At 38.9% G+C, this 17,086-nt stretch overlaps 1 protein-coding gene across 4 annotated transcripts in view; it reads right to left on the bottom strand.

The window, feature by feature from the left end:
* Positions 1-17,086, bottom strand: part of SCUBE1 (signal peptide, CUB domain and EGF like domain containing 1) — a 206,305-nt gene that overhangs the window by 143,353 nt on the left and 45,866 nt on the right. For all 4 annotated transcript variants that reach the window (XM_057427313.1, XM_057427331.1, XM_057427322.1 and 1 more), the window contains exon 4: positions 7,971-8,105. In XM_057427313.1, coding sequence (XP_057283296.1) covers positions 7,971-8,105 — 135 coding nt within the window. The remainder of the gene's footprint in view (positions 1-7,970; positions 8,106-17,086) is intronic.

The raw sequence follows: 17,086 nt of genomic DNA, 5'->3' as shown, positions 1-17,086 counted from the left end.
AACTTTTTTTTTTTCTCAATGTACTACTTTCCAGTGTGTTTTCCCATTCGTGCGTATAACTTTCCCATCTTGTCAGCACTGCCCGTCAGTCAGTTGCTGGGCTACAGACTGTTCATTGCACTTCCTGTCACACAGGTGTGGAGAGATTTTTGATCTGACTTACAAATTCCCTGCTCCCCCTGGCAAGCTGGCTGGCTGTCATGCTGCTGCAGGGTGTTTCAAACAGCTGCTCTTTCCAAGACACACTTCTTTGCATCTCCAGCTTCATTATTTCGTACACACTTCTTTTCCCCCTTTTGTTTCATCCTTTTCATACCAAAAGGCATTGGCAATGGAGCCATGCAGAAACAACTACCATGCCATTAACTATTTCAGTTTCTGGCTCACTGAGGAATAATCTGCATGTCCTAGTTTACCATGCAGTTAGTCATGTTCAGCTGTGCATCTGCTTTTACTACTGTTCAAGCTCTATATGCAAACTACACATGTGACTTCCAGATTATTTACCAGTTGACGTTTTCTGAGGTTTAAATTTTTAGTATAATTTTCTTTTTCCTTTTAAAAATACATCTGTTCTGATCAGTACACGTAAATCTGGGACCTGTTACAGGACAGTTTCTCCACAACAGTCTTGGAATAAAATCCCAGATTTTGGCAAAATCTGGCAATCTGCTATTGTTTCTGAGGTTTGGGAGATTTCTCCTTTGAGTTTCAATGAACTCACTACCATAGTATCCTGCTAAGCAGTTGGTTTACTGCAGCATTCAATCTCAGCTGAAGCAAAGCAGCAGAAGGTATTGATTGCTCTACAATTCTTTCTGGATTAAACCTCATTCAAAGACACAGGAAATTCTGAAGCACAAGATTTTTTCCTTCAGAAGAGCTATAAAACTAAGGTTGAATATGTAGAGACATCATTATATTTTGTTGAGTCTAATTTTGACACGGGTTTGTATTGGTCCCTGGGAACTCATCAAGGGCCTGCAATCAAATTTACCTGGCTGTATTCAACTCTACAACTTGGGATATCCTGAAAATTTATCTTGATTTCATATCCTATATAATTTCCTCACATCCTGGTTTCTGCCAGGACTGAAGCTGCTCTAATGGAGTGAATCTGTCCTGCAGTTCAAACACAGTCACAGGAGTTTTAGAAAATATTGGACTATTTACACCTTAATTTTCCTCTTATCTATAAAAGGCAGATTGCAGCCTCAGGTTTCAGATGTGTTTAACATTTTTATAAGCCAAAAGTGACATGCTTTTGCCTCCAATTCTAATGGTCACCATTTAAGACATTCACCCAAGGCCTTAATGTGAAAAGCTGAGGGGAAAAAAACACAGTAACAAAAAATACTGACTATTTTGATACTTAAAACTCTGCTTTTGCAGTTTTATTTGGATAGACTGAGTTTTATTTGGATAGCAAAGAGCAGCTACAAAAAGGATGGAGGCTTTCACAGGAGCTACACAGAGAAGAACAAGGGCAATGGATACAGGTTGCACTGAGAGGTGTTTTCTTGACACAGGAAGAAAGTCACTGGAACAACCTCCCCAGGGACATAGTAAAGTCCCCATCATGGATGGTTTTCAAGATACAACTAGACAGGGCACTTGATAGTCTCATCTAGGCTCCCTTTCCCACAGAAGGTTGGACCACATGATCTGTCAAGGTCTCTTCCAAGCCAGGCTGTTCCATGATTCTATCAGACAACGGACTGCCACATCTACTCTTAAACTTCCATTTAATATTATATAGTTACTGCTTTCCCTCACAGCTGAACTTGAGTCAGATTAAACTAGTTTCACACCAGCGTAACTTTACTAGTCCTAATCACGATACACCCAGGATACATAAGAGAAGGGAGATGAGGCCTAACAGATTTTTCTTTTTATTTTACTCATACCATGTGCTTTCACCTGTTGTGTTTTCCCTTCAGACAAATTACAAACCCCCTCCATTTGAGAGGAATAGAGAAAGCTAATGTAAGTTGCCCTTCACACAGGCTGCTGGAGCAAATAAGAATCCCAGAAACCAGTTCTGATGGGTTATACACAGCTTTAAAAGGTTACACACTTCTAAAAGGGCACAATATTTAAAATGGTTTATTAAGCCCCTTTTCCTGGATACACTGGGTATCCTATACTCTGTGAAAGAGAATCAATTGAGCTATTTATTCAAAATGTATCATGGGAATGTATAAACAGACAACTTTCGATTACACTTAGGTCATACTGTGTGCAGTTTTAGGAAAAAGCTTCCAAGTTCATAGTATATTTTGTCTAGGTAAAACTTAATGCTACCTGAAAGGTTTTTGTACTATGTTATCTAAAAGCACATTAACTAATTTCCTTAAAACTTGCTTTACTTATATTCCTTTACTTTACAATCGTATTACGATTCCAATTCAAAAAGACAAATAGGACTGTTTTGCTCCAGTGAATGGGATGCCTGTACTCGGGATAGCTATGGCAAAGTATAGTCAAGTAATGGAGTAATTTAGCCGGTTACATCACCATGAAAGAGCTTTCATAGTTGAGATGAGAAACCTTTTACTTCATAAAGTCTGGAACAGTGCTGGCAACACTTAATTATTTAAAGTAAACCCTTCCACATTAATCTAAATATGAATAGATTATTGTGCTTTCTGTAGAAAAAGCACCTCTGTCCTTTGCAGAAATTCTGAGTCACAGTAACCTTCTTGCCCGGAGTCCCACAAGGCATCAGTATCAAAAGTGGGAATAAAGTTCAGAATTCCAACCTGTAACCTTTCCTGCTGTCCTGGGTTCAGCAGTAGCAGTCATTTTTCTCCTTCGTGGTAGCTGGTGCAGTGTTGTGTTTTGACTTCCAGCCTGGGAACAGTGCTGGTGATACTGATGTTTTCAGTTGTTGCTAAGTGATGTTTACCCTGACCAAGGACTTGTGAGCTTCATGATCTGCCAGGGAGGAGGGAAAGCCGGGAGGAAGCAGAGACAGGACACCTGACCTGAACTGACCAAAGAAGTATTCCATACCACAGCACGTCATGCCCAGGATGTAACTGGGAGTTACCCGGAAGGGCTGGGACTGCAGGGTTGGAGGAGGTATTGGTCAGAGCTTGGTTGGGCTGGGGGGGGCGAGTTATCAGTCGGCTGGTGGTGAAGTGATGTATTCTCTTCCCTTGTTATTTCCTTTATCACTGTTATTATTGGTGGTAGCAGTAGTGATCTGTGTTATACCTTAGTAACTAAAGTGTTCTTATCTCAACCCGTGGGAGTTGCATTAGTTTCGATTCTCCTCTCTGTCACTCCGGGAGTAGGGGGAGGGCAAGAAGGGGGGGGAGTGAGTGAACAAGCCCTCTGCCTGGTTTTAAACCACAACACCTGCACTGACTGGGGGTTGTACTTCCTCCCAAGGATTCCTAATACATTATTCTATCACTATAAAATTGCACTGAACTAAGAAAACAGGTAAGGAATAAAAGTAAATCATGGAAAGTAGGAATGAAAAAATTGAACAAAGGTGGGATTATAATCCTCAGAACAAGAAGAAATTTGATAGTTTGTCAGTTCACCAAAGGCGTCCAATGCTACTACTACAGAATTAACAAGGATTTTAAAATATAATCAAGTTTAACAAGTTACTATGCATCAGCACAAGCCTGGTAAGCCATTTTGTAATACCACTTACCCATGACAAACACAAGACAACTTGGCTAAGCATTTCACCTTCCCCGGGGAGTAAACTGTTACACTCCTAGTGCAGAAAGAGACAAGCTGGTTCTGAGACTGTAGCACAGTAATCTGCTAAATTGTGGTAGCTTGACTTTATGTCAAACTTCTTAATTCTGCTAAGAACATAAGGCTAATGGGATAGGGGGAAGTGAAAAAGCCTTGCCAAATGTTTTTTTAAACAGGCTTGAAAATGATAGTGACAACTGTGTAAAAAGCTTTTCCATCATTTGACAACACCATTGTCATTGCCAGTCTTCTATAGCCTGGTACTTCTCCTCTTCTTGTTCCACTTACAACTACCACTCGTAACTGCACCCGCCTTTTTAGTTTACTTGGCATTAACTCAATAAAAACATCGACACTGAATGATTAGCAGATATAAAACCATTAATATAACTATGTTTTAGGTAGACATTCAGGGGATGGAATTTAAAATGACGAAGTCTTCCTAGCCACAGAACTGAAGTATCTTGCTTGTAAGCAAACAACCTTTGTGTTTTAACAGACTTGCCCTCTGGAGGTGGGACAGCAAGAGCTTTCTGTAATGCTTCAGCTGAGAATTTTGGTGAAGGGGTCTGTAGCCAAGACTCCTGATCACAGTACCTTTTATACTTGTAATGCAAATGAGGCATACCATAGCTTTCATTCTGATCACTCTGAACTTCAGCAGAGATGCAGGTATACAGCTGAATTCTGTCTATTTTGAGCTTTTTATGCCCAACTCACATTTTTTACCAACTTTGCTGTCACTAGGACTTTAAGGATGTGCCCAGAGGCTTTGCTGAATCGGGGCTTTTGGCTTATCATCAAATTAAGGGAAAAAATGCTGTAACCCAGTCACCTGACTCAGTCACAGCTGTAATGTACCACACTAATCTCTACATTTATTAAACACATGCTCCCTCTGGAGCTGGAGATGATACAGTAACAGCTGCTTTGTTCTGGTTTCTTTTTAAGCCATGAGGAAACAAATACAAATGTGTCTGGTATAATTCACCATGTTCACACCTACTATTGCAATTAAGGTGTATTAAGATAAACAACTGTTACGTTCTCCCTATTTTTTACAACCCATCCTCCCTTCCGTTCTTTCTCCCTGTTGCTGCCATCATTACTATGAGTAAACCAGTTCAAAATCTGACTCAATGAAGGGAAATTAAGTTTTATGCAAAAATAAATGAGGTAAGTTGTACTTGGCATAGTATCTTCCCAAAAAGATACTGAGACTAAACATAAGAAATCAACAGGCCTATAATGAAGACAGTGAAATTAAGCAAATACTGGGAAACCAGGGTTTGCCCTGAGTTTAGTGTCAGCCTGGCCTTCCATGGGTATAAAATTTGTATCTCTTTGTGGATCATTAATTTTCTTGTCCACAGGAAACAACAAGAACAATTCTAGATGGCAAGCAAATATCATTTGGGACACACAGATGACATTAAAAGCCCCTACCATGAACTCTGGTGTGGCTTTTACTACAGCTTGTGGGTAGGAGCACGATGGTACAATACACCCCTGAAACACTGGCACAGGCACAGTGCATCTCTCAAAGCTGAGGAAATTCACAAAGCAGCCAACAATTTTCAGGAGGTTACCTCATATGAGAAAACACCCTTCTCGTGGCTGGTTAGTGCAAAAAGGGAGATATTCCTTCCTCTGCTCAACCCCCAAGAGAATATGGAATGCTCTTTTCGATCTCTGAAATTACCACACCATTTGAAAGTGTTGATAAGCTTGAAGCACGTGATCAGCATCAGCCTTACCGGTGGCTGAGGCAGGTGAGCTGGGCCTGCAGACAGGGCATTGCTGAGGCTTGGTACCGCTCCCTTCATCCCAAACCCGTTCCAACTCTGAGTACATCCTACTTGCACCTTGCAATGCTTCTCCACTTTTCCCAAGGCATTTGAAAACAGAGGGGAAAAGGTGGCAGGAAAGTGCATGAATAACCTTGTGGTTGATTGTTTTAGACTATCTGAGTCCTTGAAGAGACTTTAGGTAATGTCAAGGACACCGAGATTATGTGACTGCACATGTATTCTTCAGACAGAAAAGTAATCCCACTGCAATTAATGGATCTTACTATGCTCAAAGTCAAGAAGCTTGCTAAAGGTCTTTGGTGAGTCAGCATCTCTGTGTTTGGATTGCAGCGCTGGCTGTGTGGTGTGCCTTTGCCTACTTCAGCCTTGTTTACCAACAGAGGTATAGACACATTCTAGCCTTAGGCACAATTCTGCCTAAATACTTTTGTGTATTTTTGTGTTCCAACAGTTTCTGTAGAGGCACTTAGATGCGAGACAGATGAAAGTGAGTAAACACAGATATTAAAAAAGCCATTTACTTTCTCACCATGCATATTTCCTATTTGCAGTTCAGTCACCTCTGACAACTGAAAGAGATCATTTAACCTTATTTCCTTCCTCCAGCATACTCACCCAATATATTTCTGTGGGGGATCATGGCACTACAGTTTGCTATTACTGTAAATTGGCACTTTATTTTTGAAAAGCTACAAACCGTTTGTTCATAAAACACTTTGCAGTCATCATTGTTCTACTTGGCAGGTTGCTTGGGGTTTTTCAGATCTAAAATAATTTGATGTTGGCTCAAATTAAATAACTGTGCCTATATGGCATTTTCTTTGTAAACAAGTTAACACAAATATATGATTTCCATGCATATTCATTATGTGCATATAGAAGTCAACCTTCAGATCTACTCCTCCAGTCTTTCTGGCAAACTAGGAATCCTCTTTCCAATAAAAAAATACCCTCTCCCACAAATAACCTATTCCTTAGAAGAAGCTTTTGCCTTTACAGTCTCATTTTTCATTTATTTTATTAGTTTCCATCTCAGATAACTAAATTCTCTTTTATTAGACCTGGGAATTTTTACAATGTGCAAATTGAAATAATGATTGTATCGTAGTACTCTGCAAGTGGTTTTCATTAAGCCTCCAGCTACTATTCCTTGCTCTGTTGGATAACTTTGTGTCAGGGTTACTTCATGCTGGACAGAAATTTGAACAATTTATGTTGAAAAGAATGACTAAAAACCTACTATATAATAACCTTTAAACCACACTGGTTGATAGAGCTTAATTGTATATTCTTGTCTGAATCAAAATACCTCAATTGCTTAAAACTTAATAATCATGCTAAAGAATGGAATGTATTCTGGAGATTCACCCTTTTGAAAATTAAAATTACTACATTCTGCTTACACAGAATTCTGATTCTGTGTAAGCAGATACACAGTGCCAGAAATATATTTACATTTCTGAGATGCTACACTACGACGTTTTGCTTTCTTGTCAACAGAGTGACTAATTTCATGCTCTTGTGCTCAAGTAGGATTTTCTGGTTAATTCTTGGGACTTAAAATAGTTCAGAACCATTTGTGTGGCTTGCTGAAATTTACAGCGTGCTTACATTGTTGATCACCAGACTCATCTTGCTCCTTTGTCATTCTGTATTGCCTGTTGGTAAATGAGTTTGCTAGCATATATTCCCATTGCTGCCAGGGTCACCAGAAGTCTGAATGAATACAGAAAAGAGTCCACTTAATTGCAAAGATTTATAGCTATGCTGTTTTCTTTTCTCCCTTTCCACTCAAACTTGTCTTCCCTGTCTGACATGTATAGAAAAGGGAGAGCTAGTCAAAATCAGCAGCAGACAAGGATCACAGATTTGCAGGGATTCCTTATTTCCACTGCTACTTGTATAGGCAACAGAGAAGCAGTTTTCTAATCCACCCTAGACAGGGTACTGAACCAAAGAAAAATGTTTTGTCAATATAATATCAGCCATCATCAGTCTGCAACAAAGCAGTAAGTTACATGACTGGCAGAAAACCATAACCTATATAACTTCCAGAAAAAACAAGCTGTTTGTTTTGATTGAAGATACCATGCTCTCTAAGGTAGAAGACAGCTGAACTATTATACAATAAACAGATGAGAAAATTTTAAGTCTTGGAAACTCAGAAGCAGAAAGTTACCATTTGAAAATCTGCCTCTGCCTCCCCAAAGAACCTGCTGTTTGAACCAAGTACAATTTCTATGTCAAACTGAAGTCTTTCCCCCCCGTCTTATTTATGGCTCTACTACAGGTTTGGGTAGCAGAAGAATCAACCAATTCCAGCCAACCAGTGAAACAATCTTGGGAACTCTGGGGATTAAAAAACAACCCAAACAGTTTCCGCATTTCTGACTGAACATAGCTATTCTAAAAATCACGATTTACACACTGAAAACTTACCAATGGAGCGATGAATGCAGGTATGCTGGTTATCACTCAGAAAAAAGCCCTCTTTGCACTGACATTCATAGCTGCCCATAGTATTTACACAAATCTGCTGGCATCCTCCATTGTTATCCTGACACTCATCAACATCTAGAAGAGAGAAGGAAAAAGAAATGCAAGGTAATGTACAGACTTGGAATATACTTCTAGAAGAGCAAGGAATCCATGAAAAGGCACACTGTAAATTAAGCGAATGAAAACTACTCAAACCCCATCAGAGTTAATCCAAATTAATCCATCTAATTCTTTTTCTTGCATCCTAGGTTTAAAGTTAACATAAAAAAACAGTGGGGAGGGAAGTACAGCTAAGACTCCATGCATTCTGAGCCGCAAATTGATTTCCAATGCACAATGAATGTTAACGTCCTAAAAAGGCTGTGACCCCATCTGCCAAGTGTGGTGTTGCACTCTGTCATTCCCACTCCACTTGGAAAGACATACTTCAGGCCTACAGTAATTTCTAGCAGTGGTAGCAGGCAAACACAAAGGGCATTACTGGGTGAAAAGAGTCTTTATAGAGTTCTGGTCTTGAACAGAACAGCATGTTTCAATTACTGGAGTCATAACCCCCTACTTTGTCAGTTTGTTTAATGTTGTTTAATGAAAAGAAGGCTTCTTAAATCTAAATGTTCTATGTCTGTATTGTCATTTTAATAGGCAAATATATAAAACCACAAAGGCAGCATTAGCTACTGGCTGTTTTGAGGGTCCCTGCCTATCCCCCTTCACCCCTCTTTGGCATAAAGTATAAAAAAACTTTTTATGCTGTTGTGTTTAACAGAGACATATACTCCAGTATTGGGAATCCACTGCCAGTGAAAGATATCTGACCCACATTCAACCTTGTAACTCTCCTGTTTTGCAATAAAAGGTATATCATACCCATTTTCTGTTTTTATTTTGGATAAAAGCGACCTGCCACCTGAAAATTCCATGCTTTCCTTTTTTTTACAGAGATTGCAACCAGTTAGTTATTTCACAGTTTGTGCCAACAAGTCAGTAAATGAGTTGGTATGTGTTTTGCTTTCATTTTCTTTTTGGAGGGTGGGAAAAGCACAACAAAGCTAAATGATCCACAACACTCAAAACCTCAGAAGACCTGGCACAGCTCCTGCGAAACAATTCTCCCAGGACTTTCCACAATACGCTAAGGTAAAACCAAGCTGCTTTTGCCAATACTCTTGCAGGCAAGGCCAGGAATCTCTGAAATACTACAGAAACTCAGCCAGTAACCAATGCAGGAGCGCTGGCTAGTTCTGGCAGCTTGCTCAGCTAAGACTGCTATTGCTGTTTGTGCTGATGTGCTACCTGGCTTCATATGACAGAAATTGTAGCTCTTTTTTCACAGAGAAATAAAGCTCCAGGGTAATTACAGAATTACCGAGGAAAGCAGGCAGCCTCCTCCTGTCTTGAACTACAAGGCAAGTGTGTAGACAATCCTGCTTTTTTATTTACCAGGAAACTAAGCATTATTGCCTCCAAATTTCTGTATCAAAAACCTCCCTGTGCTCAGTTCTTACTCTTTCCAGATTTGAACCTTTTCATAACCCATCAGAGCAGTTTGGAAACACACTGGAAAAAGAGAAGTGAAGACTTTCCTTTCCTACTGCAGTATAAGAAGGAAAGCCATGTAAGACGACTTTGTGAGACCCTTCCTCTGAGAGTCAGCAGGCCTTGCTGTCCTATTAGTGCCATGTTCCTTCAAAACAGCACAGTGGAATACAGATACTCCTCTCTGGAAAATTATTTGAATTGAAGGAAAAAGTCTCAGTTAGTACATGTACAAACCCCAAAATTTCACCACAAAGTACACAGCCTTCTCTGTTTATAGTATCACAAAGTAACTCCAGCCATTGCCTTCCAGCTCTGATGAATAATCTGAAACAAATGCAATGATTTATAAACATTATTTTCCTACTCTTGATAGCAACTGCTGGTGATTTACCACTTCCATCAAGAGAGAGCTCAATTTACCACCAAGCCCCAGATTCATATGCTGAAATAAAAGTTACTACAATTTAAACTCTTTTAAAAGTTTTACTACGAGGAATTTCTTCCAATTGTTTTCAATTACTTGACTCAAAATTATTTTAACATGTATTTATGAACAGAGGGAGTTAAGAAAGGGAGCAGCTGAGATCTACGACTACTACAGCCCTATCTCCATATTACATGCCTTCCAATAACATTTGGCCTGGTGCTGAAGGCTTAACATTTTCTCTTCTCAGGCCTCAATCCTGGGTCAGGCTTTTTGGAGCGCTTTGTGTTACTGCAGTCTTAAAAGGCAGTATTGCTTATTAACCACCACACCAAGCAATCTATCAGGCACGGGTGCCCAGAAAATATTTACTGAATTATTTACTTGGCAAACTTTCTTTCCAATAAAGTTATTTTATAATCACCCTATTATGAACCCAGTTTAGAGGATGGGGTGAAAAACTCTGCAGTTAGGAGAGAGAACTCCAATGATTCCAATGAGCTTGAGCTTTGGAAGATCTGGCAGAATAATTCCTATCTGATTCTTTTTCAAAGCTCACAAACTAAATAGCTGCCAAAGGGGCTTTTTTTTTCTTTCATTGTTTGTGCAACTCTTGTTCAATGAAGCTCAAGTTACACAGCTGAACATGTAAACATCAGTAATGCCGCATATGTGAGACTGCATTTTGGACCAGTTTTTCTAGAGATTAAGTTCCACATAAACACCCAAATAAGTAGCCAGGTTTTCAGTAAAGCCATTCTGGGTCCAGTTTTGGAGCCATGTCAAACTCAGCTGTTAACTGTTTTGAAAAAATGAGGGTGGATCCTCAATAGCTCTGTTACCACTCCATGTGGCACCTGCTGGAGACCTGTGCCTCAGCACATAACTAGATATAGTCCCTTAGGATGTAAAACCCCTTCACTCAAACATCTACTGTAAACCCCAACTAAACCCATTTTTAAAAACTTTCAAATTTATTGAGCATAAATGCAAAACTTGTTTTATTACTCTACTCTTTATAAAAAGTAAATTTTTCTTTTTCTAGAGCCAACAGAGGTGTCTTTGGCAATCTGTTGCACAAAATCACCTACCACTGGTCATCTTACCCAGGACAAGGGTTGCCTCCCTGAGGACAGCAGCCACAAGACAGCAGGTGCAGTCTCCCTTCCTTTAAACTGGTATATGGAAACTCACATCCATTTCCTAGGCTCCTTATCTGGCAAAAGTTCTTTCATCCAGGTTAGCCTCACAACCTGAAACAGTGTGCTGATTCCTAGAGTACATTATTCACTGCTTATGGGAGAACTGAGCCTCAAAATTCTACTGATGATCCCAGGGTGGAAGCTGGAGCAAGGGCGCAGCAAACCTACACAATCCAAACTCGCAAAAGGATGGAAAAAGGTTCTCACCTGAGCTGAGCTCAGATGGTTATCCCACATGGCTGCTCCAACCCTCATCCTCAAAAGAGGAGGAAAAACTAGGAGAAAGCTAATATATGTCCTTAAGCCATTCTGTGTAACATTCACCAAAGTACTGTTCTGTGGTTACGTTTACCAAAGACAACCCCTGATGGAAGCATTTAGAAATAACTCAGTTTCCACAGCTCTTAACTATTCCTTACCAGTACAAATAAATAGCTAAGGTGACAATCAAAACAAGAGCTAAATTGCTTATACGGAGTTTAGTACAGAGTGACAAACCTATGTTTTCAGGGAGATGAGGACCTGGACTTCAAATTGGCCAGTCATCATCAAGGACAACAAGGAATAAGGGAAATGCCAGCTCAGGGAGAGGCTGGGAAAGGAGAAGTATCTTTCAAAAGAGAAGGAGAGATAAAGGATGCATATATACATACATATATAGATATATCTATATATCAGAAACATTAGGCAAATTAATGCATATCTGAATTTGCGTAAGACCTCTAGCTTTTTGGCCCACTGCCTTCATATAATTAAACTTGTATTCTGCATCTTGGTAAGATGAGATCCTCTAGAGAGCAGTATTGTGGAACAGTATCAAAGGGTATGAAACATTACAGTTGGTAAAGATGGATGTTTTATTTATTAAACAAACAAATGCTTTTAGTTTATCATTTAATTTATCTGATGAACTTTTCAAACTAGCTCCACTGGAATTTCACTCTGATCTGGCTCAGAGCTTCCTGCAGTATTTGGCCTGAAGAAGATATTCTGATTGAGTCCTGTTTGGATACCACTGAGACAGAAAGGTCTGCTAAGGGTATCTGAAACCAAAGCCACAAGCAGGAAGATATAAAAGTGAAAACACTACACAGAGTCAATGTCAAGAACAGTTTGTCCACCGTCCACTTCCTTCCATGAGCTTCCCTTCCTTCCTTCTGACATTTTTCTTTCACGTCAGCTTTTTCATAAGCACTTAATCCCCTGGGAAATCTGAGTCTCATCTTCAAAATCTCCAAAACACTAGGGAGCCACAGTACAATTCACTTATTACAGCATTAAGATTCTTTGGAGACTTCTGAAAACAGGACCTTGACTTATGATCCGAGGAGCTGATCCTGCTAGTTTTTCTCTAATGTAATCTTTGAGAATTTTGGAAGATTTCTCTAAGATGCCTTTTGGACCAGTGCAGAACATAGTGATAAATAGATGATCTACTGATAGCAGTACTGCAGACTGTCCTCAAATGGTAGCAACAATACACCACAGAGCATATCTGGTATTCATAGGAGAAATTATTAGCAACCGGAAACTCAGAGAATCTAAAAGCCTGATTCTGTAATTTTAAAATCATTATATTCTGAAAATGAGGATGAAAGCCTCATTAAAAAAATTTAAAAATTTAAAAAATCACATTCCTGGATTTACTACATAGTTATTCTTACACCAGGAGAACACCTAGTCCAGCATCCTCTCTTCGACACTGCCCTATAGATGATACTCAGGAGAAGACGGTAGAGATGGGACAGAACCACTGCTGGCAGGTTCTTCCAGCTTTCAGCAGTCATGTACCTATTAACCTTCTTAAACCACTTGCTAGTCCATTGTCCTGCTAGATCTTTCCTATATTGATTTCTCTAATCCCCAATATGACGGAACAGTTATTTCTGCAGTTTAATTAGGAGTTACCTAAAAAAGTCATACTTCTGTTTTATTTCAAACATGCTGCTTCATAGTCTGAATTCCCCCTAATTCCATTACTGTAAGAAACAGCAAATATTCATTTCCTACTTGCCTTTTCTGCATCTTTCTTGATCTTACAGATTCCCCTCATCTATTCTGAGTCCTGAAGTACAGCAATACACAAATATGGTAACTAGAGACAATTTGAATTACCTCAGTGTATCATGTTTAATACATAAAGTCATCATTTCTTAATGACAGCAACATTTAGCACATATTCTTCTCACTTCTTTATTCCATTCCCTCCAAGTACCATAATGCACTATTGGAATGGGTGTCTTAGAAGATCTGATTTCAAGATACCTGTGGAAGCCCAAAGAGTAAATCTGGCATGTAGGAGTGGAGCAAGTGATATCAGATTAGAGGTTGTAGGCAGGTGCTCCTGCTGGAATGGTCATACAAGTAGTGACATGCTGTCAAAGTAGGGAGGGTGATACACTGCATCAGCTGAGGGGGCCATAGAAAAAGGAATCATTGCTAATTGAAATAAAAGCTGAACTTTCTTAGGCCAACTTTATATGAGCATGCAAAGGGAAATATTAGAAGAAAGAGACACCAGTATCTATGTACACAGCATCTGTACCTCTGAAATCAGACCTCGCCAAGAATTTAAAGGCAGGGCCCAAATTTTCTACTATTTGCACATAAGGCTAGAATTCTGCTTTTTGTCCCCTTCTTTCAGAAACTGAAAAATCTGGTGAAGAAAAGCAAAAAGAACACCACACCCTTGAATCGAGTAGCTAGTTCATTACCACAGCTGCAGAAATCTTCATTACAGCTCTTGGTAATGAAAGATCCACTTGCAGAAAAAGATCCTACAGCAGTGAATGTTTACTGGAACACGTTAAACACAAAACAAAGCAACAAGAAGAGTGAAAGAATTACCTTTCCCTGAAAAATAAAGAACATTTTACAGAAGAGAAATGGAAAGTGCTAATCACAAGGATGTTACTGAGTGATGAACACTAAAATAACTGTAAAATAATCAAAGCACTGACCCCCAAAACCACTCGTCTCTCACATAGAAGGATACAATATCTAAAATGATGCCCATGGTCTGTTCCTCAGAATCCAGTTTCTTAATAGGCTACAATCACCTATCATCTCCATACCCACCAACTAGGCTTCTTGTTTGTCTACACAGTTATAGATGTGTGCACACTGAAAAAGAATACTTAAAATCTTTTTTTTCTGTTGCTATTTTGTGACACACAGTGGAAGTCCTTAAATTTCACACTACACAGTGTAAATGTGGCTGCAACAGTCATCTTTGCTGAATGTAGCATAGGAAATATTCTCTTAATGCAAGGGCTTAATTCTGCTGCATGTGATGCCTGCCCATTTGCTGAGCTGAAGTAAACAGCCCCACAGACATTGCATGAATGTTGCATCTGAGTTCAAGTCTCTTGACGTCACTTGTTTATTCCTTTCTTAAACAACTGGGCACCACTGTCTGTCCTTTTAAGACACCAAAACCCTTTTCACAGCTTTTAGCATTTGCAAAATAAACATCCAAGCCCCTTAATGTGACGTCTTAGTTGTAGCTTCTATCCTCTCGTGTTTGTTTTTTTAGACAGACACATACACATGGTGGCTTCCTTACAACAGTGCCTAATACAACAAAGTTCACAATCAATTCTTTTTTAATACATTATCTGTTCTTCTAACACAGGACTTTAAAACAAATTTATATGAAGTTTATCCTGCTTTGTTTCATCTACAGTGCCACTGTCCAGGTAATGCCAGCAGCCTCCAGCTTGGCATGAGGCTCAGACAGCCACAGCCCCATTAGCAATAAGCTTGCAGTTCCTACTGATGTTTAGCTGTGTATAGGGCTTACCAAACTGCAGTGCTGGATTAACAATCCTCCATAAACTAACAGGAGGGAAGTTAATTACAAATGCAAACAAACAGCAGTCCTGATCAACTGAAGGAAAAATCTGGGACAAACTGAGTAAATTATCAGCCTATTATCATAATGCCCTTAACTCTGTCTTGCCCTTGGGCTTTCTCTGGAGCATCATTAACTGCTGCAGGCTCAAGTGAAGTAATATTCTCTCTCCTTCTTCCAGGATAACTACTGCTTACACCTGCTTCCTTTTACACGTACTTAAAGACACTGCCATGATCAGAAAAATCTAGTTTGGGTTAACTCAAAACTGCTCGTTTGGCTGGCTTTTTTCCTCACAAAAATTATGAAGATTTTGCTGTTTTGTCGAAGTTTTGTCAAACTTGACATACAACCTGACATGAAAAACTAAACAGTATTTTCATCTCCAGTTGATAACATTTTCCAGGCCTATGCAACATGATGCATTTTGTTCCTGAGCTCTGGTAATAAAAGCCATGGAAATGGTTAGATTAATGATTTTCTCTGTTACCTATCAGTAACACAGTTAGGGGACTCCCTAGATTCAAGTGAGGGATTAACCCAAGCAAATTTCTCTTTAGTTAAAATGTTCTTTTGTTAAGATGGTTTGAAAAAGCTTTACCGTGACTCTCATTTCTGCTTCTGACCTACAGCACAATACCATGTGTCACACTGGCCTTATTCATTTAACAAAGTATATTTCAATTGTTTCCAAACATTTCTTTCCATATCCCATGTAGTCTTTTAATTATAAATTTTGCTTAATCCTAAACCTCCCAAATTCTCTAAATAATCATTCTTATAAAGTATGTGAAGTGTCTTTTTAATTAATATTTTAATTAATGAGTTGTTATTACTATTTAGACATAACCTACAGTCATCACAAAGTCATATTAAAATACGCTACTAACAACTGTCCATGTTCCTTCCTGCCCCTCTTTTACGCAAAACTACATCTTGTCCTCTGATACAATTCCAGTAAGGAATGTGTACACAGGCAATATTTTGAGATACTTGAGAAAGATCTGTATTGAAGTCTGCAGAAGGCAATGGAAGGACTAAAAATAATCTTCCATTTTAGTTTTGTAGTTTGATTCAAACTTTTAAGTCTGCACATTGCACACGTAAATTGAAAGGATAATGTCAAGATGCAGAAATTCATGCAAAGTATTACCAAAAGCAAGGCACTACAGAAAGCTGAGACCCTGGAATCTACTTAACCAGGAAATTCACTAGCAAACTTTTATCTGGTACCCATCCATACTAGAAAAGAGTTTCATTTTATTTTCTAATACAGTAAGCAACTATGCAGCAGCTATTCTTTTCAATGACTATTTGACTGTATAAATCATAATGTTCATCATAAATCAGTATTACCAAGAATCAATTGTGTTCTAAGCACAGTATGATGACAGTGACTACATTTGAAACTGGATGATTTCGCCACTCTCCACATTGTCTGATGTCTTTGTGTAATCCATATAAATTCAGTGGTTTAAATGGATGTATGTAATTTCTAGGATAGACAAAGACATCATTCCATGAGGAAAGGTGTGAATGTCATCATATACATCTGACTGGTAAACACAACTATTATATGCTGAAATCCTGCACCCTCTGGTGAAAACACATTCTCCCTTGTTTTAAGTAAGCGCTAAACTCAGTGTGGCTCTCTATAACATTTGATGATGTTATAGTTTTTCTCTTCAGATATTCACCAAAATGGATCACACTGGCTTAGAAACTTGCTATTATGAAAAGTTTAAATAAAGCAGCTAAGGATGCATAATAAATAATGCAGAATAAAACACTGACTTTGCTGAACTGATATGGCTAATATCTACAGCCAGATGAGACCAAATAAGAGCATCCATATGGGATTTAACTGATTTAACTTATACATACTAACTTCACACTCTAAGCTGATTATTCTTTACTTTCCCAAGTGTTCTATGTAGAGAAATATTTACTGTGATTGATTACCTCCTCCAGGGAGTAAGTATTTAAAAAAATAAAAAGACCCAGACAACAAGATGACTTGCAGAAACAAGAGACTGAG

This window comes from Pezoporus wallicus, unplaced genomic scaffold, assembly GCF_028554395.1.
Source record: "Pezoporus wallicus isolate ANWC-B61680 ecotype Strahan unplaced genomic scaffold, APGP_CSIRO_Pwel_v1 scaffold_3294, whole genome shotgun sequence".
NCBI lineage: Eukaryota > Metazoa > Chordata > Aves > Psittaciformes > Psittacidae > Pezoporus > Pezoporus wallicus.
This window is presented reverse-complemented; position numbering and strand designations above follow the sequence as displayed.